General features: G+C 34.8%; 1 protein-coding gene across 18 annotated transcripts in view; it reads left to right on the top strand.

The window, feature by feature from the left end:
- Cd109 (CD109 molecule) overlaps nucleotides 1-27,582 on the top strand; it is a 228,338-nt gene that overhangs the window by 134,779 nt on the left and 65,977 nt on the right. For 17 of the 18 annotated variants that reach the window (XM_058578868.1, XM_058578867.1, XM_058578879.1 and 14 more), the window contains 8 exons: nucleotides 4,222-4,303; nucleotides 9,988-10,216; nucleotides 11,329-11,494; nucleotides 13,276-13,466; nucleotides 13,962-14,117; nucleotides 19,286-19,351; nucleotides 22,150-22,292; nucleotides 26,036-26,183. In XM_058578868.1, the coding sequence (XP_058434851.1) occupies nucleotides 4,222-4,303; nucleotides 9,988-10,216; nucleotides 11,329-11,494; nucleotides 13,276-13,466; nucleotides 13,962-14,117; nucleotides 19,286-19,351; nucleotides 22,150-22,292; nucleotides 26,036-26,183 (1,181 nt within the window). Of the gene's footprint in view, nucleotides 1-4,221; nucleotides 4,304-9,987; nucleotides 10,217-11,328; nucleotides 11,495-13,275; nucleotides 13,467-13,961; nucleotides 14,118-19,285; nucleotides 19,352-22,149; nucleotides 22,293-26,035; nucleotides 26,184-27,582 lie in introns of those variants that run through there. The other variant, XM_058578883.1, reaches the window with a different exon arrangement.

Raw genomic sequence — 27,582 nt, forward strand, 5'->3', positions numbered from 1 at the left:
AAGATTTAAACCTTATTTTCCTCAGATATTCAAATCATAGCATTTGTGGCTCAAGTTTTTCAAGTGAGAATCAGACCAAGTCTGGTTGAAAACACTGTATTTTTGTCTATTGAAATAAAAACAGGAAAAAATGGGCTTCAGAATTCTGCTGCTGCCTTTGGCCATCACAAGTGTAGCTGGAGGTAATAGTGAAGAACCTAGAGGAGAAAAAAACATAAACTTCTCTATCTATATCTCATGTCAGAGAAAGTAAGGAAGTGAATAATGATTATTTTTCTTTTTAGTACAGAAAATATCTTTATCAGCTTTTTCTAGAGAAAGTGCTTCAGTAGTCAAAAAAAGCTGATTTTACTTCTTTTATTTACATATAATTTTGATATTTAAGGTAAACTGTATTCAGAATGTTACTTTTTTTTTTTTTTTTTTGGTGCTGGGGACCAAACCCAGAACCCTCCTGTATATGAGGCAAGTGCTCTACCACTAAACTATATCTGAAGCCCTGGAATGTTACTTTTTGATGTGTTTCCGTAAACAGTACTTTTATCTTTACTATGGTAAATTCTGAAGATTTTTTTTTATTCATGGTTAGTCTAAAGAAAATTCATGATCCTGAAATGTATGTGTCCTATTTTGTCATTTATAAACAGTGCTTCCTGGGTCATTATCCTAAAAGTCTCTTGACTTCTTCTGTATTTCAATTTTCATAAGTGTCTGACAATTCTGTTTATGTTATTAATTTCAAACTCAAGATCTGGTCATAAAACTATTAATTTAAAAGTAATAGTCTTGTTTTTTCATAAACGTTTGGAGAAAACCATGTTTTTGACATTCTCACTTATTGTGATGAAAAGTCATCAACTCAGGTGACTGCACTGGAATGTTGAATTGTTTTATTAAGAACAAAAGCTGTAGCTCCATCAACAGTGTCCTTTTCTGCTCATGGAGTGGAAATGAGGCCTGATGCACTAGGATGCGCTGGAGGACAAACAGCTGAGGGTTGTCCAACAATGCGTGGCTGGTGTAACAGGAGGAGGGAAACCGCTCAGGGGATGCCCACAAAGACAGTCATATAAGTTCTTCTCGCTGGGTTCTGCTTGTTTTCTTTATTTTTTCATGGAAGCAGAGCTGGAGGTTTAGACTCTCAGGTTTATCTAAGTCAGTTTAAGAAATTCACTCCACAACTGGCTCTACATGGGCTCCTCTTTTCCTCTGGGCTGGTTGCCCCTAGTGGAAGAATGGTGCTAGTTGTTGATATTAACAGGAATGTTGGAGGTCAGCCACCTGAGGGGTAATTTCCATAAGCACTGATCTCATCTCCATGATCTCAGCTCTCTGACCGGTTTTACAAGATCTCATACTTGGAACTGCAGTTGTTGATGTGTGGGGGCTTGGAAGTACATGGATTTCTCCCCCAGAAGAACCTCCTCTAATGACGGGAGGCCTCCAAAGGTCTCCTCTCCCCTCCACTTCCCTGTTAGCCAGAGTTCAACTGTGAACTCAATCTATCTAGTGGATTTAGTCCTGAGACTGTCTTAGACTCTTTTGCTAATATTGTTTGTGAAGATTAAGAAATTATTCTGCTTCTCTGTGATCTCTGATTGCCTCTGAAAAATTAAGAGCTTATATACTGTTTTTTTTTTTTTCAGGGTTGTATAAAAACTAAAACATGATGAAATGAACTAAGTAGTGTTCATAATAAAGCTGATGATTTATTTTTTTTTTCTATTTTTATTTGTTTTTTGAATATGCAGAACATTAACATGCTTCTAAAAGTGAATTTTATTGTTTTTTGGGGGTACCAGGGATTGAACTCAGGGGCACTTAACCACTGAGCCATATCCCCAGCCCTATTTTGTGTTTTATTTAGAGACAGGTCTCACTGAGTAGCTTCCACCTTGCTCTTGCTGTGGCTGTCTTTGAACTTGTAATCCAATAAGATTACAGGCATATGCCACCATGCCCATCCTGTGAATCTCATTTTTAAAAGTATATTTAAAGAGATCTCTTTCCCTCTCCTTTCTCTTCTTCCTACTCCCTGTGAGTAACCGACTTTATTAGTTTCTGGTTTATCTTCTCTTTTTGAAAAAAATAAACATATACCCGTATGCTTTATATTTCCTCTTTTTTCTTGTACAAAAAGTAGCATATAAGATATGCTATTTTAGATTTTGGCCTTTTAATTTAAAGGTATGTCCAACAAATGACCCTACATCAGTTTATTGAGATATTCCTCTGTCATTTTTTCACAGTCACATAGTACTTTGTTCTACATATGTGTAATTATTTATTCAAACAATTTCTGACTTGGGTACTATTTAGGTAGTTTTAAATATTTTATAATTACAAATAATGCTAAAATGAATAATCTGCATATATAGTTTTATGTTATTGGGGGTGTGTCTCCAGGGTAGATTCCCAGAAGTGGGGTTACTGGCTCAAAAGGGGAGAGACACTCTCCTAAATAGTTATATCACTTTGAATCTCCTTTAGTGATGGATGAATACTGTCTTCCTTACATAATGAGTGGTCAAGCTTTTGAATCTTTGCTAATCTGATAAATAAGATATGGTAGCTCACTGTAATTTTAATTTATATTTTTCCTATGATGACATTGAACATTTTTCATATATTTAAGTTCATCTTATATTTTTTTCTATGACTTGTCTATTCTTGTCTTTTTGTTCACTTTTTTCCTATAGGACTTAAAAAAATCTTTCCCCTGAAGTTAAAAATTTTTTTATATATGTATATATAATGTCAACATATAAATATACAAATACATTTATTGATTAATATTATTTATGTTAGCTATTTATCCATTTTATATGTTGCAATATGTCCTTTTATTTTTTCAACTTATAGTGGTTTTTTTTTCATTGAGGAATTTAAAATCTTTTTTAATAGTCAAACTTTTCAATTTTTATTTTGTCATATTTGGTGCTTAGAAAACCTTTCCCACATCCCAGTCAGAGACCAATGCCTATCGTTTGTTGAGAGCTTAATGTGCTAAGGACTTTTCATGCAGTGTCATGTTTAATCATTGAAAGAATTCTTTGAATTATTTGGAGCTGGTTAGACCCTGGCTAATCCCACGTTCTCTATGTACCAGTTGTGACTATGTAGGTAGTATTTTTATACTCTGAGTTTCAGCCTCATTATCTGTATAAAGAGGATAATAATAGCATCTACACCACAGGGTAGATGTTGTGAGAATTACCTGAGTTAATACTTGCAAAGGACCCTGAGCAGTTCTTGATATCTAGTCAGTGTTGAATGAAGGTGGATTATTTAATTACCATATCATAATATTTCGATTGTATAAAAAGATCATAATCTAATTTCAAACTAAGCAAAATCGTTATCACTTTAAACGTTCATATTCCTTTTTCCGTTAAGTCTTAAAGATTACTATGAAACATAGTACTTTCTTTTCTTCACTATGTTTTTGGCCTATGATTTCTCAGTCATTGGACTTGGTCCTGTATGTATTGCTTTGCAAATGTGAAACAACTGCATTTGATTTGAGATAATTTGTTTGCAAATATGAAACATCGGCATTATGAAGGCAAATATTTGAGTCTTAACAAGCCTCTCCAATTTTTACTTTTAATAGTAATAATACTTCAGTTTTATGACCAAGTACTTTTTTGAGTGGAAATGTGGAATTGCTGTGGTAGGCTGACCATTGATGTTTTGTTTTGCCTCAGTTGGCCATGACCAAAAAATTTGAGATGTTATCTCAGATTATATAGCATTTCCTCTTATCTATTGCTGGTATATGAGTAGAAAGTAGTTTTACTGTTTTAGGTCTTGTAAACTTTAACTATGATACCATAGGTAAATACTATTTTTTTTTTTAGGCATCAAATAATTTTAGATGACTAAGCATAAAAACTATCTCGATGAACACTGGAGCGTTAAATAAAACTCTGCCTTTAATTTGCTTGCTTTTGAAGGTCTCCAAGTGTTGTCCACGATTTAAAGTCTTTTGCATTTAATTTGGGGATATTACAGTTCTTATTTTCTGCATTCTGCTTTAAAAGTCCTAGTATTTTAAATTTCCTATAACACTTAACATAGGGAGTACTCATTATTAGGTGTTGGTTTATGTTTTCTTCTTTCCACTTCTCTGCTCTATTTCCTCAACATGGAGTCATTATTAGAAACTTTTATTATGGCAAGTTGATTACATTGAATACTAGTCCATTTCTGTTTCTTCAGGTTACCAGAGGGAACTTCTCTACCAGAGGGATGATGGCTCCTTCAGTGCTTTTGGGAATAATGACCCTTCTGGGAGCACTTGGTAAGTGATTTTTCCAATCCAACACATGTGTCATGGGATGGGCTTTTACTAGGTCACACTGGCCATGGAATTGATAGACATGTCTCTGTGTATAGACTTGGCAGCTGCTTTTCTTAGAGCCCCATTAAAGGGATTTTCTTTTTAAAGCATGGTTTAAAGGGATTTTCTTTTTAAAGCATGGTTTAAAACATTAATAAATCAAATACTTTTTATTTAGAAAAGAAAATTACAATTTCTCTTTTGTTTGTGGGAAAAACAGCACTAGAAATATCTTGTGATAATGATGCAGCTGACAAGGAAAATTGATTATTGTGACATTGTTCTTTCTATAAGCTGATCTGATTAGTGCAAGTGTTTTGTTAATACAGTCTATGTGGTTTATTTAAGGTTGTTTTATTTAAAAAAAATAATGATTAGATTAAGTAATGAGCATTTGGAGTTTCCTCTTGAATGAATCTCTATGTGGCTGATTTTGGATAATTAATTTCTCTTCAGTTTCATATTTCAGAATAAAATTGACTGACTATGTTAGTCAGTTTTTTGTCACTATAATGAAATACCTGAGATAATCTACTTATAAAGAGAAAAGATTGAACTGGTATATAGCTCAGTAGCAGAGCACTTGCCTAGCATGTGCAAGGCCCTGGTTTGATCCTCATTTCTGTGAAAAAAAAAATGTTAAAAGAATGTATCTACAAAACTTTTTTTTTTTTTTTTTTTTTTTTTAGGGAGAGAGGGAGAGAGGGAGAAAGAGAGACAGAGAGAAAAGATTTTGGATATTTTTGCATATTGTAGTCCATGGTTGACCCTATTGTTTTGAGTCTGTGATGAGGCAGCACTTCATGGCAGAAGCTGTGGCCGAACAAAGGCTCTGACCTCATGCCTAGGAAGCAAACAAGCAAGCAAACAAACAACAAAACAAAACAAAACAACAAAAACCAAAGAAGAAAGTGTCAGATTCCCACAGTTCCATTGATCCATGCTCTAAATGCCCCAAATGATCTAAGGACTTCCCCATAGTCCCTCACCTCTCACTAATGGTTCTACCACTTCTCAATAGTACCCTCATGAGTACTCCCTATATTAAGTGCTATAGGAAATTTAAAATACTAGGACTTTTAAAGCAGAAAGCAGAAAATAAGAACTGTAATATCCCCAAATTAAATGCAAAAGAATTTAAATCTTGGACAACACTTGGAGACCTTCAAAAGCAAGCAAATTAAAGGCAGAGTTTACTCTTCAGTGTTCACCAAGATGGTTTTTATGCTTAGTTATGTGACTTTGGGGGAACACATCTTGGAACACAAGATCCAAACTATAGTAGTAAATGCTAAATCTCAACAGCATATTAACAATGGTCTCTTTCGTTTGCTGCATTTCCACTGTGGGTCAGCAGGGGACTCTGCTCTCTGTGCTTTGGCAGCCAGCATCTCACCATCAGAACAGGAGGCTCCAAGCTTGCCACAGCCCTAAAAGAGAAGGCTGCAGTATCTTGCACTGGCAATTGGATGCTTTAGTCTAAGTGTAATATTTCTACTCACTTTATCATTATCGGAGCTGGTGCCAAGGGGGCAGGGAAGTGAATCCCTTTGCATACTCAAAGTAAAGGAAAACTGGATATTATTGAACATTCATACTTAAAGGAGAACTGCATATTATTGAATATTAGTGATATTTATCATGCTAAAACTTTTATAAGATGAAATGGATTCTGCTTCAAATTTTCTCTTATCACGAGTCAGGATATAAATCCATAAATAGACGATTTTGTATATTCTTTTTACTTTAATATAGTGTTCCATATCAAGGTTGGAAAACTTTTTTCTTTTTAATTTTTTAATTAGTTATACATGACAGTAGAATAGAATGCATTAATGTACTTTGATATATCATACGTAGATGGGATATAATTTCTCATTTTTCTGAATGTACATGTTGTAGAATCACATTGCTCATGCAGTCATATATATATACATAAAGTAATAATGTCTGTTTCATTCTACTATCCTTCCTATCCCCATGTCTCCTTCCCTTTCTCTTCCCTCTACCTAATCTAAGGTAACTCTATTCTTCTCTAGTGCCCCCTTCCTTATAAATTAGCATCCACATATTAGAGAAAACATTCAGCTTTTGTTTTTTTTGGGGGGGTTGGCTTATTTTGCTTAGAATAATATTCCCCAGTTCCATCCATTTATCGGCAAATGCCATAATTTCATTCTTCTTTAAAGCTGAGTAATATTGGGGGCTGGGGATGTGGCTCAAGCGGTAGCGCACTCACCTGGCATGCGTACAGCCCGGGTTTGATCCTCAGCACCACATACAAACAAAGATGTTGTGTATGCCAAAAACTAAAAAATAAATATTAAAATTCTGTCTCTGTCTCTCTCTCTCTTTAAAAAAAAAAGCTGAGTAATATTCCATTGAATGAATATATATATATATCTCACATTTTCTTTATCCATTCATCTATTGAATTCATCCATTCATCTAGGTTGGTTCCATAGTTTAGCTATTGTGAATTGAGCTGTTATAAACATTGATGTGGTTGCATTACTGTAGTATGCTGATTTTAAGTGCTTTGGGTATAAACCGAGGAGTGGAATAGCTGGGTCAAACTGTGGTTCCATTCCAAGTTTTCTGAGGAATCTCCATACTGCTTTCCATAGTGGTTGCACCAATTTGCAGTCCCACCAGCTAAGTATGAGTGAAGCTTTTTCCCCATGTCCTTGCCGACATTTATTGTCACCTGTATTCTTTTTTTTTAATTGGTTGTTCAAAACATTACAAAGCTCATGACATATCATCTTTCATACAAGTGATTCAAGTGAGTTATGAACTCCCATTTTTACCCCAAATATAAATTGCAGAATCACATCAGTTACACATTCACATTTTTACATAATGCCATATTAGTGACTACTGTATTATGCTGCGTTTCCTATCCCCTACTATCCCCCCTCCCCTCCCCTCCCATCTTCCCTCTCTACCTCATCTGCTGTTGTTCAGTTCTCTCCCTTGTTTTTCAGTTCTCCCCCTTTCCCCTCACAACCTCTTATATGTGATTTTGTATAACATTGAGGGTTTCCTTCCGTTTCCATGCAATTTCCCTTCTCTCTCCCTTTCCCTCCCACCACTCATCTCTGTTTAATGTTAATCTTTTCCTCATGCTCTTCCTCCCTGCTCAGTTCTTAGTTGCTCTCCTTAAATCAAAGAAGACATTTGGCATTTGGCATTTGTTTTTTAAGGATTGGCTAGCTTCACTTAGCATAATCTGCTTTAATGCCATCCATTTCCCTGCAAATTCCATGATTTTGTCGTTTTTTTAGTGCTGCGTAATACTCCATTGTGTATAAATGCCACATTTTTTTTTATCCATTCATCTATTGAATGGCATCTAGGTTGGTTCCACAGTCTAGCTATTGTGAATTGTGCTGCTATGAACATTGATGTGGCAGTATCCCTGTAGTACGCTCTTTTAAGGTCCTCAGGGAATAGTCCGAGAAGGGCAATAACTGGGTCAAATGGTGGTTCCATTCCCAGCTTTCCCAGGAATCTCCATACTGCTTTCCAAATTGGCCGCACCAATTTGCAGTCCCACCAGCAATGTACAAGTGTACCCTTTTCCCCACATCCTCGCCAGCACTTATTGTTGTTTGACTTCATAATGGCTGCCAATCTTACTGGAGTGAGATGGTATCTTAGGGTGGTTTTGATTTGCATTTCTCTGACTGTTGCCTGTATTCTTGATGAATGCTGTTCTTACTGGAGTGAGATGAAATCTTAGTGTAGTTTGGATTTGCATTTCTCTAATTGCTAGAGATGTTGAACACATCATATATTTGTTGATCAACTGTTTTTCTTCTTCTGTGAAGTATCTGTTCAGTTCCTTTGCCCATTTATTGACTGGTTTATTTGTGTGGGTTTTTTTTTTTTTTGGTATTAAGTTTTTTGAGTTCTTTATATATCCTAGAGATTAATGCTTTATTGGAGGTGCATGTGGTAAAGATTTTCTCCCAATTTGTAGGCTCTCCCCTCACATTATTGATTGTTTCCTTTGCTGAGAAGAAGCTTTTTAATTTGAATCCATCCCATTTATTGATTCTTGATTTTACTTTCTGTGCTTTAGGGACGTGTTAAGGAAGTCAGATCCTAGGTGAAGATCTGGGCCTACTTTTTTTTTATTAGGTACAGGGTCTCTGTTTTAGTGTTTAAGTTTTTGATCCACTTTGAATTGATTTTTGTGCAGGGTGAGAGATAGAGGTTTAATTTAATTTTGCTACATATGGATTTCCAGTTTTGCCAGCACAATTTGTTGAATAGATTATCTTTTCTCCAGTGAATGTTTTTGACACCTTTGTCTAGTATGAGATAACTGTATTTATGTGGGTTTGTCTCTGTGTCTTCTATTCTGTGCTTTGGTCTACGTTTCTATTTTGGTGCCAATACCATGCTATTTTTGTTACTATTGCTCTGTAGTATAGTTTAAGGTCTAGTATTGTGCTGCTTCCTCCTTCACTTTTCCTGCTAAAGATTGCTCTGGCTATTCTAGGTCTCTTATTTTTCCAAATAAATTTCATTATTGCGTTTTTTATTTCTATGAAGAATGTCATTGGGAGTTTTAGAGGGAATTGCATCAAATCTGTATAACACTTTTGGTAGTATGGCCATTTTGACAATATTAATTCTGCCTATCTAGGAGCATGGGATATCTTTTCATCTTCTTAGGGTTTCTTCAATTTCTTTCTTTAGTAGTCTGTGGTTTTCATTGTAGAAGTCTTTCACCTCTTTTGTTAGATTGATTCCCAGGTATTTTTTTTTTTTGAGGCTATTGTGAACGGGGTAATTTTCCTGATTTCTCTTTCAGTGGATTCATTGCTGATGTATAGGAATGTGTTTGATGGAAAACTTTTTCTATACAGAGTCAGACAGTAAACACGTCAGACATTTTGGGACACATAGAGTCTCTGTTGCATAAGCCTTCCCTCCTTCCCTCCCTCCCTCCCTCTTTGCATGCCTTTCTCCCTCCCTCTCTTCCTTTCCTCCTTTCCTCTTTCTCTTCTTCCTTCCCCTCTCTTCTCTTCTGCTTCTCCCTAGGTTTTGACATTGTTGATAGGTGTATGTGTGGGGTGCAGACAGAAACATTCCCTGAGTTGTTTGGCCTGAGGGCCAGATTTGGATCAAACAGATGGGGTATGTGGGCTGCAGTACTTAAGAGAGAAAATGCCCAATCCTCTCACTTGGAGGACTACAGTTAGCTTGTGTACTAACTGTAACTAAAGTGTATACTTCATCCACAGCTTTAGGCTGAGCCACACGTTTAAGTACATGTGTAGAAGAATACAAAGATGAGTAACCTTGGGCAATTTATTTATTGCTTTCGGAGTTCCAAAGTCTCAATCTGTAAAATGAAGAGGCTAGATTAGGTGGTTTCTAAATTCCTTTTCAAATCTGATGTCTTGTGATTCAACCTGGAATTTCTTGGCCATGCTCAAGTAGAAACCAGATCTGTCTGCTAGGCAGTTGTTCATTCATGCTGTCTCTCTTCTTTCTTCCTTGTTTTTCTTTTTCAGAGAAATTCACCTTTGGTGAATATTTTGATGGGGAAAAGAGTTGTTTTGCTTGCTCAGTGTTACTTGGAGGACTTTGTAAAGTGTGTTTTATGTCTTTTTCCCCTTTTCACCAAGGTTGTCAGCTTTTGTTTTAAGATGTTTCCTTGAAGCTGATCCTTACATAGATATTGATCAGAATGTGTTACACAGAACATATACTTGGCTCAAAGGACATCAGAAATCCAATGGTGAATTTTGGGAGCCAGGAAGAGTGATCCATAGTGAACTTCAAGGTAGCAATAAAAGTCCAGTAACACTTACAGCCTATATTGTGACTTCTCTCCTGGGATACAAGAAGTATCAGGTACTTAATCTATAATAAATGACAAGTGGGAAATCCTAGGAAAGTAGATTTTGGTGGGTCAAATCTATGTCTGGAAGCTTAAAGAATTTTGCAGTTTTACATTGGGTTTAAAACTGAATTTGGGTGACCTTTGCTTTCAATTTGTGGCCACATCCCAAAATCTGAGTATAAAATTAATTCACTTTTCAGAATAAGAGAATTATAAAATATTTTCTAATATAGGTATTGTACTTGCTATTAGTAAGAGAAGTCAATACATATCTTATTATTGTTTCCTGGACACTGTGCTGATTTTCTTTTTTTTTACACAACACCTTTATTTCACTTTTTTTTTTTTAATGTGGTGCTGAGGATCGAACCCAGGGTCTCACACATGTGAGGCGAACGCTCTACTGCTGAGCCACAACCCCAGCCCTTATCTCATTATTGTTAGGGAAAAGAATATTCTTAAATATTGGGAATGTGTTCTAGCAAGATGAGATTGTGAAGGATTTTTATTTCTAAAATACCATGGAACAATTGCAGTGTTGGTTAATCTGGTGGAAAGCACACCCACACTCTGAATGGGCATGGGTGCTTGCATGAGAATGAGTGTGCATGGAAAGTTACACTCGTGAGCTTAATTTTGCTCCAGATGTTTGACATCTTGGTGTTTGACACCTTACTGCTAACTGTCAATTACATTTTATAAGATCAGCACTATTCTTTTTATTAAGCTCCTACTATTTTCCTAGTCCAGCACTAGTCATAAACTTTCCCTTAAATTTAGAGATTCAGTATCTGAAATTAAATCAGAGAAATATTTTTCTTAAGCTGTATTTTCTTTTTTTATATCTAAGTTTATGATAATCAGTTGCAAAAGCTCTACTTTTTATTTCTTATTCCTTCGAAAATAATGGTGCTTATTTAATTATAACAAATAAAAGCAGTATTATTTTCAAAATACATAGCAAATCTTTAAATGTCAATGAGCATTGTTGATTCCTATTGCCTAGGTCAAGATCAGGTGCTTAAGAAATGTTGAAAAATTTTTTGAATAAATGTTTCAAAGTACTTTTTGTTTTACTGTGTGGTTATGGGTTGAGTAGTAAAATCTGTATTTTTCTTTCAAGCCTAATATTGATGTTCAAGACTCTGTCACATTTTTGGAGTCTGAATTCAGTAGAGGAATTTCAGACAATTACACTCTAGCTCTTATAACTTACGCGTTGTCGTCAGTGAAAAGTCCTAAAGCAAAGGAAGCTTTGAATTTGCTGACTGAACGTGCAGAACAAGAAGGTAACATGTGAACTGGATTGAATTTTTTTGGACTGTTAAGCATTATGGAAGATGTAAATTAAGTGAGAAGATTTTATAAGCTGGATATGAAGTTGGTTACATTTACAAAAATGAAATACAGAATGAGTTCAGGATGGGCCTGACATGGTGATGATGCCTCTAGCCCCTCTGGGAGTTACCTATAGAATTTTGGGGCTCAGGTATCTCCTTTTAGATATGTTCTGCTGTACATCACTTGCCATTTTTTGATTTGAAATGTTCTTTAAAATATTGTGTTCTGGAGAGACTTGGATTCAAATTCTAATTCTGTAACTTAACTTTAAGAGTTCCAGTTTCTCCACTTTACAAGTGGAACTAACACCTGTATTAGGATTAAATGGAGAATTAAATGAGATCATGAGTGAGAATTAAATGAGATCATGTACAGAGCCTGCCTTATAGCAAGTGCTCAAAAATATGATCTAAATGCAAGTATCAAAAAAAAAAAAATGCTGCCAAAGCACAAGTCACAACAGTCAAATTATGGAACCAACCTAGGTATATGTTGACAGATACCTAGGTTGGTTCATACATATATATGTATACACACACACACACACACATATGTGTATGTATATACACAATGGAGTTTTATTCAGCTATAAAGAAGAACAAAATTTTGTCATTTGCAGGAAAATGGGTGGACAGTGCATTGTGACAGAGCAATGTGTTAAGTGAAATAAGTTAGAAAATCAAGGGTCATATACTTTTTCTCAAATAGTGGAAATTAGAGAGAATAAAGGAAAAAAAAGGGGAGGATCTAGTGAAAATAGAAGGGAGACCAATAGAGTAGAGGAAAAACACTAGAGGAGGGAGAAGGGAGAGGGAAGGTATTGGGGAATGAAATCGACCAATTCATGTTATGTGCAAGTGTGAATATTGTAATAGTGAATCCCATTGTTATGTAATTATAATGTACAATTATAAAAATGTAGAATAAATATAATAAAGTGATTATAAAAATAGTAAAAGAGGTGCTACTAGTAGTAAGTGGGTTGTATTTAGGACTTTTTTTTTTTTTTGGACTGGGGACTGCTTTTTGGCTACAAAAGGACAAGTGTAGTTACTATCCAAATGGGCTATGAAGTCAGTTGTACATGTATATGTGTAAGAGGGAAAGAGAGAGGGGTGGGTGGGCAGAAATAACTTTAAATGACGCCCACCGATTCAAATTTCTGTTCATTCAAGAAGTGATAAATGTAGAAATTGTTTAGAGACTTCAGAAACTATAAAAGATCTTATGAAAAAGGGAGAGGTTTCCCAGAATGTGAGATCTGGTTAGTGGCCGATTTCCAGAACAGGATTCTTTCCCTTATGTCCTAAACTATTTTGGGGATGTCCTGGTCAGATAAATTATATACATTATTTTCCTGGAATATAATATGTTTTTTCTTTTATTTATAGTCATTTAGTCTTAAGCCAAACATATGGAATTTCTCTTGGGAAAAATAGTTCCTCAAAACATCCTCAAATAGAGGCAATATAAAAAGGATGAAAATTTCTAAGTAATAGTTTAAAAAGTGACATATGTAAGTGTGTGTGTGTGTGTGTGTGTGTGTGTGTATGTTTCTGCATAAACATATACTGGCTTGGTACACACATATACATAGATTAAAATATATATATTTTTTAGATTAAAATATTTTTATGCTAATCAAGCAGAACTTGGATCAGTGTAGGTTCAGTGGAATTAAATGTAATTTTTGATAGTTAATTGAAACATTAGTCCTTTCCTTTTTCAGGAGGCATGCAATTCTGGGTGTCATCAGTATCCACGCTTTCTGAGTCCTGGCAACCACGCTCTCTGGATATTGAAGTTGCAGCTTATGCACTACTTTCACACTTTCTGCAGTTTCAGATTTCCGAGGGAATCCCAATTATGAGGTGGCTAAGCAGGCAGAGAAATAGCTTGGGAGGCTTTGCATCTACCCAGGTGAGAGATGGTAGTTTTCCCCCTTTAAATTAGGAGCATATGATTCCTTTTTTTCACTATGACTTCATAAACTTACTCATTTTAAAAAGCTTAGTAACTTAACTCCAACACTTAAGAGACTCATTTTATTTTTTTAATATAAACTTCATATCTGACATTTATATGGAATAAATTAGTTCCCCATCTGTATTGGCTATTTTGTATCTGTAGTAACTGATAAAAGAGTAGATGCTCAGTTTGAAAATTTCTAAGTTATAATAGTTTAAAAAGTGACATATGTAAGTATGTGTGTGTGTTTTCTGAGCAATGTTCCTGGGCAAATGTTTTCTAAGCCTCTGCTATTCTCTGAGCCAAGAGATTCAAAGATGAGTTAGAAAGGCTTCCATTTTCAAGGAGGGTAGATGAATGTACAGTAGGTTTCCTAAATCTGACTACTCTTTGGGGACCTTGATATATACTTATATGGACAATCATTTTTTTTTTTTCTCTCAACAGGATACCATTGTGGCCTTAAAGGCCCTGTCTGAATTTGCAGCTCTAATGAATACAGAAAGGACAAATGTCCAAGTGACTGTGTTGCAGCCTAGCTCATGGAGTCCTGTAAAGTTTCTGATCGATACACAGAACCGCTTTCTCCTTCAGACAGCAGAGGTGTGAACCAGGGGTAGTTATTTAAAATTCTGTGAAATTGGTTATTTGTACTGGAATACTGCTTTATTTTTAATCTGCTGACATGAGCAATGACTTCTTTCCAGAGCCCTGCAGAGAGATGGTGGGGGTGTCCTTTCGGTTGGATTTTCTGATCTCAGGAAGGATGGAGGAGATGGGAACTTTGGAAATATTGGTAGAAAAAGAGAAAATACAGGGACTTCCACATTGGAAAGGGAATAACCATGCCTTGCATTCCTGCCTATTTCTCAGGGCATCTTTCTTTTTTTAGTTGTCACACTTGAGAGGAAATGTGTGTTACTTCTGTGTCTTCTTGTAACATGGTATCTTTCAGTTCCATCTATTGTTCCTGCACAAGACAGAATTTTGTTCTTCCCTAAGGCTAAATAACATTCTATTATGTATATTTTATATATTCCTCATCAATTCTAATGTTGACGGGTACTTGGCCTGATTCCCTATCTGGGTTAAATATGAGTATGTAGGTGTCTGTCTTTTGCATGCTGACTTCATTTTTCTTTTCTTTTCATTTTTGGCTACATAGCCAGGAGTGGAATAGCTGGATCATAGAGTAGTTCTATTTGGAGTATTTTGAGGAATTTCTATACTGTTTTCCATAGTGACTCTACTAATTTACATTTTTACCAACCATGTATAAGGGTTTCTTTTGCTTCTTCTTCACAGCCTCACTAGAATTTATACACACACACACACACACACATATATATACATATATACATATATAATATTCATATATATAATATACATATTTATTTTATTTATTTTCTTTCTTTCTTTGTTTTTTTGATAACAGCTATGATAAGTGATATGAGATATAATCTCAATGAAGTTTTGATTTACATTTCCCTGATGGCTAGAGATGTGGGGCACTTTTTCATATATTTATTAGCCATTTGTACTTTCTTTTTTTTGAAGGGTCTATTTAGGTGATTTGCCCACTTATTAATCAGAATATTTTATTTAGGATTTTTGCATTGATGTTTATCAAGGGTGTTGGTCCTTACTGTTCTGTTTTGTTGTGTCCTTATCAGGTTTTGATAGCAGGGAAATACTGACTTTGCAGAAGAGTTTGGAAGTGTTCCCTCTTTTTATTTTATGTAATAGCTTGAGAAGCATTGGTGTTAGTTTGTCTAAAAGTCTGGTAAAATTCAGTGATGAGTCCATTTGGTCCTGAAGTTATTTTTTTTTGGAGACTTTTTTAAAATTACAACTTTAATTTCATTTTCATTATTTTTGATTGATCCTTTTAGAATTTTTATCACCTTGATTCAATTTTGGTAGTTCATGTGTATATATTTCTTTCAGATTTTTCTAATTTATTGGTATATAGTTTTTTAAAAAAATTCCCCTTGAATTTCAGTGCTTTCTCTTGTATTGTGTCCCTTTTACAAAACTCTATGTAAAAATTTGGATCTTCTGTCTTTTTCTGATGGTTAGTTTAGGTAAGGGTTTGTCAATTTTATTTATCTTTTTAAAGAACCAACTCTTAATTTCATTATCCTTTGTATTGTTATTTTAGACTTTATTTCATTTATTTCTTCTCTGATCTTCATAATTTCTTTTCTTCTACTAATTTTTGGTTTGGTTTGTTCTTATTTTTCAAAGACCTTGAGATGCATCATTAGGTTATTTATTTGAGATCTCATTTTTTGGATGATCTTATTGTTATACATTTTATTCTTAGTATTGATTTTTCTGTATTCCGCAGATTTTGTATGTTTTGTTTCCTTTTTTGTTTGATTCAAGAATTCTTTAATTTCCCCTGTGACTTCTTCCATGATCCACTGTTCAATGGTGTTTTTTTTTTTTCAGTCTCCATGCATTTGTATAATTTCTGTAGCTTCTTTTGTTGTTGATTTCTAGTTTCATTCCATTGTGATCACATAAGATGCAATAAATTATTTCAGTTTTTTGAATTTGTTAAGGCTTGCTTTGTGGCCTAATATATGACCTCTTCTGGAAAAAATTCCATGTGCTAATGAAAAAAATGTGTATACCACAGCTGTTGGCTGGAATATTCTGTAGATGTCTGTTAAATCTGTTTGATCTATAGTATAATCCAACTTTGATTTTTTTTTGGTTCATTTTTTTTGTCTGGATGATATGCCTATTGGTGAGAGAAGGGTAGGAAGTTCCCCACTATCATTGTATTAGGGCATCTCTCTCCCTTTATGTCTAGTAGCATTTGTTTTATAAAACTGGGTGCCCAACATTCAGTGAATTTATATTTATAATTGTTATATCTTCTTGATGTATTGTTCCCTTGAATGATAGAAGCTATGTTAGTCAGCTTTTAGTTGCTGTGACCAAAATACATGACATGAACAACTTAGAAGGAAGCATATTTCTTTTGGCTCATGGTTCCAAAGGATTCAGTCCATGCTTGACTGGTTTCAAGGCAGAAACATCATGGTAGGACATGATAAAGCTGCTCAGCTCATTGCAACTGGGAAGAAGAGAGAGATATAGGAAAGGACCAGGGACAGATGTAGTCCCCAAGGCCGTGCACCCAGGGAATTACTTCCTAAAGCCATGCCCTATCTTCCTACAATTACCACCCTGTGGTCCATTCAAGTTATTAAGCCATCAAATGGGTTAATCTACTGATGAGGCTATAGCCCACATAATACAATCATTTCCTAAAAGCTCCACCTCTGAACCTTACCATACTGGGGATCATACTTTGAATAGATGAACTTTTTGTGGAGACATTTCCAATCCAAACCATGACTATGTCCTTCTTTGTCTCCTTTTTGTCTCTCTCTCTTTTGATTTTTCTTAAGTCTATTTTGTTGCATACAATTATAGCTACACTGCTTTTTGGATTCTATTTGTTTGGAATACCTTTTCCATCTTTTCACGTCCTGTCTCTATTTGTCTTTGTAGGTGAGGTCAGTTTCTTGTGTGCAACATATTTTTGAGTCTTATTTCTTAATCCTTTCAGCCCACCAGTGTCTTTTAATTGTAGAGTTAAGACCATTTATATTCAGAGTTATTATTGAAAAGGATATGCTTGTCCCCCGCCATTTTGTTAACTTTCTTCTAGTTGTTTTGACTATCCTATGTTTCTTCCTCTATTAGTTATTCTTAGATGTTTGCTGGCTTATTGCATTGGTAATGTCTGATTCTTTCCTGTTTCTCATTTGTGTGTCTACTCTTTTAGTGGGATTTATTTTTTTATGTTCTCTCATAATTGTGTTTATCTTTCTTCTTCTTCTTCTGGGTATAGTAGTTTCTTTTATAATTCTGGTCTAATGGTCATGATTTTTCTTTGTTTATGATTATCTTGGAAGGTCTTTGTTTTTTCTTTGATTCTAAAGGATAACCTTGATGGGTTTAGTAATTTTGGCAGTTATTTTCTTCTAGGACTATGTCCTCCTGGCTTTTTGAGTATCAGATGAGAAATCTGATGTTAGTTTACTGGTTTTGCCTTTAAATGTGATTTAGCACTTCTCTGTTTTAGATTGTAATATTCTTTCTTCATTCTGTACATTTGGCCATTTAACTATAATATGTTGTGCAAGGGTTCTTTTCTGATCATGTCTATTTGTAATTCTAAATTCCCCCTGTACCTGGATTTCCATATCTTTCCAAGACTTGGGAAATTTTATGTAATTATTTCATTGACTAGGTTTTCTGTGCCCTCTGTATGTTACTTTTTCCCTTGGGTATACCAATTATGTGGATGTTTGATTTTTTTAATGGTGTTTCAGAGATCTTGTATGTTCTCTTCATTCTTTTAATTTTTTTCTTTATTGCTATATGAATGAAATATTTTGGTAGAGTTGTTTTCAAAATCCAGTATTCTTTTTTTCTAATTGATCTACTCTGCTGTTGAGGCTTTCAACTGAGTATTTTATCTGACTTATTGTGCTTTTAATTTCTAAGATTTCTGTTTGGTTCTTTTTCAGATTCCATATATTTATTGACTTGCTCATTCATATTCTGCATTGTCTTCTTCAGTTCCTTCAATTATTAATTTATATTTGCCTGGATCTTATTGAGTTTTTAAAAAACTCATTCTTGTGAATTCTTGGCATTTCATCCCCTTCAGTATCCTTGAAATCTGTTACTATGGAGGTAGAAGTTATCGAAATATTACCTTATTTTTTCATGTCTCTTGTTTTTCTACATTGAGATTCATGCATTTGTTGCGATTGGTGTCTCTTCCACATTTATGTTGTGTCCTTGTGGTTATGCAGCTTTCTTCTGACAATATGACTTAGGGTGTTGGCTTGTTGCATATTGTTGAGTTTATTTCCAGTGGACTATGTAGTGTAACTTTCCTGTAGCTTCTTTGGTTGTGATTTATCAGTTTGGGCCTAGAGTGTTCCATGTTGGAGTCAGAAAAGCCCCTACTCTCTCTGTAAGTCTTTAAGAGTGGAAACATTCAGGCAGATGTGGTATAGGAAGCAGGGTAGATGGAATGTGCCCTCTGTAGCCACTTCTATTAAGAGAGTGGAAGTCCCCATCAGGAGTTGGGATTTTCCACAGGTACTATTGATAGTAGCTTTGTTATGTGAAATCGATTCTGATGCTGGTTGCTCCAGTTGTGTTGAAGGGCCTCCTGAATCACTTGTCCTCTGATAAAAGATGGAGTGAAGATCTAGGTAATTCAAGAGGAGAGGGAAGGGACAGAGTTGAAATCACAGCTCCTTGCTGTGGCACTTACCTTAGTCTTATTAACCCTACATGATGAGACCAGTGCAGATGCAGCTTGTTAAAATTTTTCTCAGCTCTAATCAAACTAGTTGGGGCAGAATGCAGGTGGTATCAGGTGGCATCACTTTCCAAACATGTATTCTTTCTGGAGGTTTTTAGCTAATACACGTGGGGCTATGGCAAGCACCAAACTAACAGGGTCTTGAACAAATTACTAGCCTTGAAGAGGTTGGGAAGACAGTGGAATAGTGACACCCCACACTGGCTTGCTCCTCTAGAGGATAGATGCAAAGCCTCATTGTGTAACTGCTTGAGGAGGTGAGCTTTGGCTTGTAAGACCATGCAAAGCTCTCAGAATTCTCCATGGATTGCTTCTACCCATACTGAGGATATGGGTACTTGGAAGGAACTAGATATGGAAAATTACACTCATTCTTCATTCATTCCCCCCCCCCCCGTTTGTTCAGATTGCTGTGGTACAGCCAACTGCTGTTAATATTTCTGCAAGTGGTTTTGGATTTGCTATTTGTCAGGTATGTAATAATGTTTATTTTTAAGCTAAGTATGACTTTTAATAATAATTCTTTGGGAACATTGCTAAATTTTATCTTAGACGATTTGTATAAAATTCTTAATTATTTATTTCTATGACTTAGGTAAGATGTACTACTCTTCTTTAGTAAAAGGTATTAGAGATGTTATGCACTAGTGAGTAGACAAGAGTCATGTATTGATAATCAATTTGAAAAATGAGTTTGGGGGATTATTTGCCTTTTGACGTGAGAGTTAAAATCTTTTAATATGATTCAAGTGAATAGTTGGGAACTCCCACTTTTTTGGTAAAAACACAATTCAGGAATTGTACTGTTGGTATAGCTTCTATTATTACCTGATGAACAAATACACATTTTACTTACGTATTCTGAATATTTGTCCAAGAATATAAAGGTCAGTGTGTCATTATAAGTTTTTGTCTTGAAAATAGGAAATGCATTCCTTTAATGTAAATCCTTATATACTAGTAAATAAAAAAATTAGAGCATGATTATGTTCAATGCTGTGGTACAGGAAGAAAACTAAAAGAAGCCTACTTTTTGTGATATAGCAGAGCTACAGTAAATTGGAAGTAGTATGAAAATACTGACTAGAATACGCATTACACTGAAAATACATGAAAATAATACAGACTTTAAAATCATCTCATTGGAACCCCAAATAATATCTGATAGGATTGAAAATGATTATACATATGAGTAAAAAACCAAACCAACCTCAAAACACTTGCCAAGAAAGTAATACAGTGGCTATTACTGAAAAATGGTACTTTCAAAAAAAATCAGTACACCAATTCTAATTGAGAGAACTGGTATGCTGCCAAGGGCAGGTATACCTTGCTTATTAGCAGGTATGATTTAGAAATTTCCTGATAATTTTAAACAATTATTTAGATTATTATTTATATTATTAAGAGAATGAGTACATAATCTCTGTTAATTTTTACTAACAAAGGCCATGGGAAAATTCTTATTCCTGAACTGTCTTAAAGCAAAGAGTAAATGCCAATGTAAATATTGCAGTATATTTTAGACAATATAAAAGTTATGTATGCTTAAATCAACAAATTGTTGGGATTCATTTTCGATAAGCCAAATATAGATGAATCACTGAAACCGAATGCTTGTTACTTAAGGTTTGAAGGACACAGGGATAACTGTGGTACCTAGTATTTAGAATGTTCATTGTCCCATGTCTATATAAATATGTGGAAAACAAATAGAAATGACCAATAGCCTCTTCTTGTACTGGAGGGAAATAATTGGAAAAACGTTGGTCACCCAGAAATGGATATTGAGATTCTTGTGTTCTGGAAGAAGAAGAGTTCAGAAAACTATTATATTTGTAGTAGCTGTTAAATTCTTTTGGGTAATAAAATGCTAAGCTGTTGGAAATCAACTGCAAGATCTCTTGGAGTTCTATGTGAAGTGTAGAGCTTTACTGTGATCCATACATAAGTCCTAACACTTAGTTGTAGATGGGTATTAATTATGACACAGTGGAAAAATCTAATAGTCCTTGTTTGATGACATTGATCTCTGAAGGGAAAATTGCATGCCACTGAAGGATCATGATGAAAATAACAAAGACCATCTCTCCAGTTTTATGAAACCATCAACTTCTTCTCCAGGAATAATTAAAATCAATAATTAAAATTATTCTTAAAATTAATAATCAATTATTGTAGTTTGGAAAGCATTGGAGAATGTCCAGAGTAAGATAATCAGGATGATCAAAGAGATGGAAGATTACATGATTATATGATGGAAGATTGTTGGGTTGTGATAGAATAAAAGACTACAACTCTTAGATTTGAAAAGTGAAGTTTAGTGAGAAGATTTTTTCAAAGTATCTAAATATAGGAAGGACACTAATGTTTACTTCTGAGGGGTATGTGTATGTGTGTAGAAATAAAAGAAAATATAATATTGCATATTAATATTCAGCTTTATGAACCTTGGTAGTAAAAAAAGTGGATGAAATAAAACAATTAAGTAGATTCTGTTTCATCTTGGGATGAGAATGGCCTAGGAAATTTTGAGTACATTCCTAAACTTCTGATTTAGGATCACTTTGAGGAAGATACTGGCCCTCACACTTCCCCAGTATTCCCGTAGCACTTTTCACATCAGTGGTGGGCACTGACTGTGTTCTGTAAAAGACCCATTTGACTTCAAGTCCATCATTTTATCATCTTTGAAAAGCATTATATCATGAAAAAGAATCCCCAGCAGCTGAACAGGCAATGTTTTAGTTTTCATTTATCTTACTGAGAGATTTTTTGGTTCCAGTTTGTGAAAAACATTCCATTTGGTGTTAAAGTTAGAAATTCGATAAAACTCTCAAGAAGATAGCTCCACCCTTTCCTCTCAAGGGTGTGCTTTATATTCTTTATAAAAACAATATCCCATGAATATTATACACTGTTTTATGGTGCTTGCTTTGGAATATTACCTAAAATTTTTGATATAGATTTTTTTTCCTTTGTTTTGGTACTAGGGATAGAATCTAGGTTCTTGTGCATGATAGGCAGATGCTCTAACGCTGACCTACAACCCCACCCTTACCTACAATTTTAAAAATAATTTTTAAATAATATTTTGTAATAATTATTGGCCAGTGAAATGAGTTTTTTCTAGTTGTGAAGGTTACAAATCTTTTTGGTTTATCCCAAAGAGAATCATTAGCTAATATTTAGAATGTAAAATGATGGCAATTGATTGTTAATAAATATATTGCTAATTTATTATTTCTGCTAATTTGTTATTTATTGCAGTTCAATGTTATTTATAATGTGAAAGATTCAGGGTCTTTTAGAAGAAAAAGTTCTACCCAAAAGCAAGAAGGCTTTGATTTAGATGTTGAAGTAAAAGATAATAAAGATGATATCAATCATGTGAATTTGAATGTGTGTACAAGGTAGGTATCTCTTTAGGTCCTTCCTCTTCTTTCTTTTTCTTCTTTAAAAATAGATTTGAAGATTTAATTATGTATAGTTATCAAACTATATGTAGGGACTTTTATTTCATGAAGAATTCAGTTATGTAATTATGACTTCAGATTACAGACTAAAAGTACTACTGATTGTTTTCAGCATTTCTTAGACATGTCCAGAAATTGTTCACAAGTTTTTGTTGTATTTTATAACATACTAGAATATAAAAATATATATAAATTCAATAAAATTCAAATCTAATTTAGTAAAACTTTAACCAGTCATGTTTAACATTCCAAAATATTTATTGCTGTTAAGTCATTTTTCTGTCAAAATAATTTCATTTCAGGTTCAGATTTAACCTTAACTTTTTATACTTTTTTAGTCTGTTTTTTATTAGTGATATATATATATATATATATATATATATATATATATATATATATATATATATAATGTCATTCTGACATTTCATAAATGCATATAACATATTTTGCTCCATTTAACTTTTATACATTTGACCCTGAACTTTATAAGAGCATGCACATTCAATGAAGAAAAGTTTTTTTTAGATGCACTGAAAATATTCCAGTTTAGATTTGCATCTTGGATAATTAGAACCTGTCTGGAAGTACTTAATTGAGGTAATTCTTAGATGGGTTTGTATCCAGAGCATCTGAGGGTCTTAAGTCATAAGAAAAGAGATTCTACCTCAGAACTGCTGACTTCACAGTAAGGCTGTGAAGCTGCCTCTTCAGCTTCTTGGTCATACTAATGCACACACAAGTTTGAGAACAACTCTGAGAAAAGTTCTTGAATCAAGAGGCTTTGCAGGTTCTTCCTTCTCAGTCTTTCCTGTTACATCTGCATTTTTTGGTGTGAGCTGGGAGCTACTATGAAAGGATGCACTAACACCAAGGAATTGCTGTCTGCACTTTTCAAATATCCCATACCATTATGATTGAACTTAGCTTGTTGTTGGGCTGAAGGTCACTGGTGTGGTTCAGAGCTTCCAGATGTTCCTCAAGGCCATCTCTAAGTGTTCGTCCTGATGTTCAACCGATGCCTGAATCACCTGCATTATCACTACCATTTGTACTATCTTTGGGCCTTCTTATTCATGACTTTGGGACACAGTGTCACATATTTGCACCTTGCATTACCTTCTTGGACATTCTGTACTAGGAAAAGCAGCATCTCTGCAATGGCTTCCTTTTCAGCTAAGAAGGAAGTGGGGCTCCTATTATTATTATTGTTATTTACTAGGTTTGCAATTGGTCTCTGTTCAAGAATGACAACATCAAATTGTTGTTATTGTCAACAATCAACCTACATTTATCACAAATCTATATGCCAGGCACTGTACAAAACGTTTTTACATGCATCTCATTTAGGCCTCTCAATTACTCCATGCACTAAATGCTATTATTTTCCCTGTTTTTTTCTTTCACTCATTCATTCACTCTATAAATATTGGTGAAGTCTCTTCTGTATGTCAGTAGTCAGGCATGAGAATATAATGCTGAGCCAAAAAAAGACACCAGGTTGCCTTCATGAAATTTACTGTTTGGAAGGGGAGGCAGAAATGAATACAAAGTATCCTCAAAGCAAGTCTAAAATTGTGGTTTTGAAAAAGTCAGAAAAGAGCTTTGTGGAGCTGTGAGAGGGGGATTTGACCTCTCAGGGACATCAAGTGAAGAAACAGATGAGGAAATGAAGTAGAACCATGATTCAGATCATGAAGAGACCTATTTATTTATTTATTTATCTATATTTTTGGTGCTGGGGATTGAACCTAGGGCTTTGAACATACTGTAGGCAAGCTGAACTACATCCTCTGAACTACATCCCTGGCTAGAGGTCTCCTCGTTTGTATGGGGGTTTATGTAAGGAAGCAGGATTTTAAATCTTAATACAGTATGAGGAATAAAATGGGCAACAGACATTGATTGGTAGTTAGATCCTGAAGAAGGAAATGTCTTCATGTGAAAGTGGAGGTTTTATAAAAGGTCAGCTGGTCCATCTGTCCTTCTTTTCTCCTTTCCTTCTTTTCTTTCTTCTTTCTTACATAACAGTGGATCAAACCCAGGGCATCATGTATGCTAGGAAAATGTTTTACCTCTGAACTACATTTCCAGTCCTTTTATTTTATTTTGAGACAGGGTCTCACTAAGTTGCCCAGGCTGTCCTTGAACTTGAGATACTCCTGCCTCAGCCTCACAAATAGCTAGGATTACACAGGCATATGCCATTGTTCTGGCTATGAAGACTTTTAAATGCAACTGCTAGTTTTCTGAGAAAAGCTATTACATCAAACACAAACAACATAAAAATAATTGAATTTAATAATAATTTTCAGTAATAAAAAGCACTGAATTTTATTTTTAGTGATACTTTATAAAAATATTGCCTGATAATACAGGCATTTTATTCCTATCAACAGGGTCTAAGACGTGACCTCAGACAAGGTTTTCTGTGGGGCAGGATAATTTAGCAAATTCTTCGTTGGCTAGTAAACTAGTCTTTCAAATGCCTTTGGTCAACCAAGGTGCTTTGACAAGGTAGTGAAAGTATAATCTGCATTATACTTTTTAAGCATCTAAAAAGATTAACTGTTCTTCTCATCTTTAATTTTTGCTCACATGCAAACTCCTCTGGTTTCAATCCACTTACTAAGTTTTCAATAGCACCTACTTTGGCTAAGTGCATTGCCCAGCAGATGGTTTCAGTTGCTTCAGAGTGCTGAGCCAGCTGAGAATAGAAGTTGCATTGAATGGCTTTTCAATCAGTCATGTTTGGCAGGCATCCGCTTGCTGCTCTAAAAAGCAAACTTTTCTAATCAGCCTTCTTGCTTTTGCCATAAAATGGGACAACAGGAAGTAACTTAACAATACTATGATCCTTTTGTGTTGGAGGCAAACTTCTTTCTATAACCACACGAAACTCCTGTTCCAGATGAAAAACTTCTGCCACCTATTTGTTTTCAAAAAATATGTATTTTGAAGGAGACAACATGTTGTTGGTGCCCAGATTCTTTGATGCTCACACTGTGGTGTTGAGCTGGGAGTTACTATAAGGGTGAGGTGGGAGGTGTGACAGGGTGAAAGAATGCAGTGCAATAAAGCTTTCCAAGGCTTGCAGATCTCTCAGGGTGGCTCAAGAAAACATGTACTGTGCTCAGTGTGTGTGTGAAAACAAAGGGGAAAGCCTCTCCCTGCTAGATTTCTTTTTCTAAAACCAGATGAAGAAAACCTGCAGGCTTGGTTGGCATCTGCCACTAAGTGGTCAAGCAGTGTCTCCTCTAAAGGTCTTGGGCTTTCAGCTGGAAAGTTTGATGCTGTTAACTTTTGAGAAAGTGAAAATGACATACAGTTTGGAATCACCACTGAAAGCACCACTAGAATTTGTCGAAAGGATGTGCGTTGTACTTGTGACAACCTCAAAGCACAAGCCTGTTGGATTATAGACATTTCATCCTATCTGTCCAGTGACCTCATTGTTGTATTAGCATTACTCTTATGGTTGAAAGAATATTACACATGTAGGAAAAGGGTAACCTGTTCAGAAATATTCTACAATCATTTTTTTGAACTTAAATGGTATTAGAGTAATATTTTGCAGTTTTAATTTTTGTCTGAAAATCATTTCCTAACAATTTATAGCTTTTCCTGAAGGATTTTCTCCTTTTTTCTTTTTCTTTCTTTCTTTCTTTTTTTTTTTGATGTAGGTTTTTGGGCCCGGATAGGAGTGGCATGGCCCTTATGGAAGTTAACCTTCTTAGTGGCTTTACTGTGCCTTCAGATGCAATTCCTCTAAGCGAGACAGTGAAGAAGGTGGAACATGATCATGGAAAGCTCAACCTCTATTTAGATTCTGTAAGTAGTAAAACCTAAGTTTCAAAAAGGTAATTATTGATAAAGTCACCATTTTTTTTGTGCTCGGAAATCTCCCTTAGGGAATGGGGATGTAACTCAGAGGTAGAATGCTTGCCTAGCAAGTGGGAAGCCTTAGGTTTAATCCCCAGAAATACACACACACACACACACACACACAGAGTCTTTCTTACTTATGTTTTCTTTAAGTCATTATTCTTTTGGCTTTTTGTGTCCCTGAATGATTTTAACATGACGACCATGTTAAAGGACATTAAAAAGACATCACCGTAAAATTAGTTTAGAGTTATTATTAATGATGAGCCTGAGGAAGATCTTGATAATGAAATCATTATTTCATGTTAGATGCAAAATGTGTAGAGATTGCCATCTTATCAGTTCAGAAATTCAGACCAGATCTCAATTTGAGAACCCCTCTATCTTCAGGAATTGCTAAACATACTTGCTCAGATGCTGAGGATGAAAGCTTTAATTACATGTTCTAAAATGCTCTTGTGAAGTTTTTAACAAATCTCTAAGTGATTATTATTCCTGTCTTAAAAGGTTATGTGCTTAGGGTTGGGGATGTGGCCCAGGGCCAGAGCGCTTGTCTGGCACGTGAGAGGCCCTACATTCTATACCCAACATCAAGAAGAAACAAAAAGGTGCTTAAATTATAGAAGAATATTGTCAGAGGTTTGGTCTACACCAAGAATTATATGCAACTGTTTCCATTGCTGTCTGAGTGGTACTGATCCAAAGATAAGAGTAAAAATCATGGCAGGAAGAGGTCAGGGAGGAATTCCAGCCTTGACTTGTTAGGTTTCAAAATTGCTGGTATGTGAATTTTTTCTCTTCTTCTAGCATCTATATGAAACTCAGAGGTTGAACTGAAACTGATTTCTAAGCATTCTTGGGATTGCATGTTACATGGGAGGAACCCATATGTTTCTTATTCCAGTTTTGCTAAGTATGAGTCAGAAATATACTAAATATTGCTAAATATTTACCTTTAAAAAGCTAGATCCTGAATGTTCTTCTTTGTTTCAGCACTTCAGAAATCACTCTGATTAAAGTCCTGTTAAAGCTAATTTAGCCTTTAAGTTACTTTGCTGTTAAGGAATTTTCTTATATTAAATTATGCTTGAAAGCCATGGACCTGATTTGGAACTTAAAAAAAAGTTTAAAGTTTTTATTTAGTAATTGTTTCTGGAGTTTGTCTTGCATCTTTGATGTGCTTGTTAATGTTTTAATTTGAGTGCCCAATAATCTCTGATTGATTTAATTTTTTTCATTTACTGCTATTGGTATATAATGAATGTTTGAAGGAATTTATTAATTTTTGATTTCTTAACTGACATTGTTTGTCAGATTGGCATAAACTGCTCCTCCTGGAGTGAGG

Source organism: Marmota monax, unplaced genomic scaffold (genome assembly GCF_021218885.2).
Source record: "Marmota monax isolate L192 unplaced genomic scaffold, Marmota_monax_Labrador192_F-V1.1 WCK01_AAM20220418_F8-fsc00091, whole genome shotgun sequence".
In the NCBI taxonomy this organism is placed as follows: Eukaryota; Metazoa; Chordata; class Mammalia; order Rodentia; family Sciuridae; genus Marmota; species Marmota monax.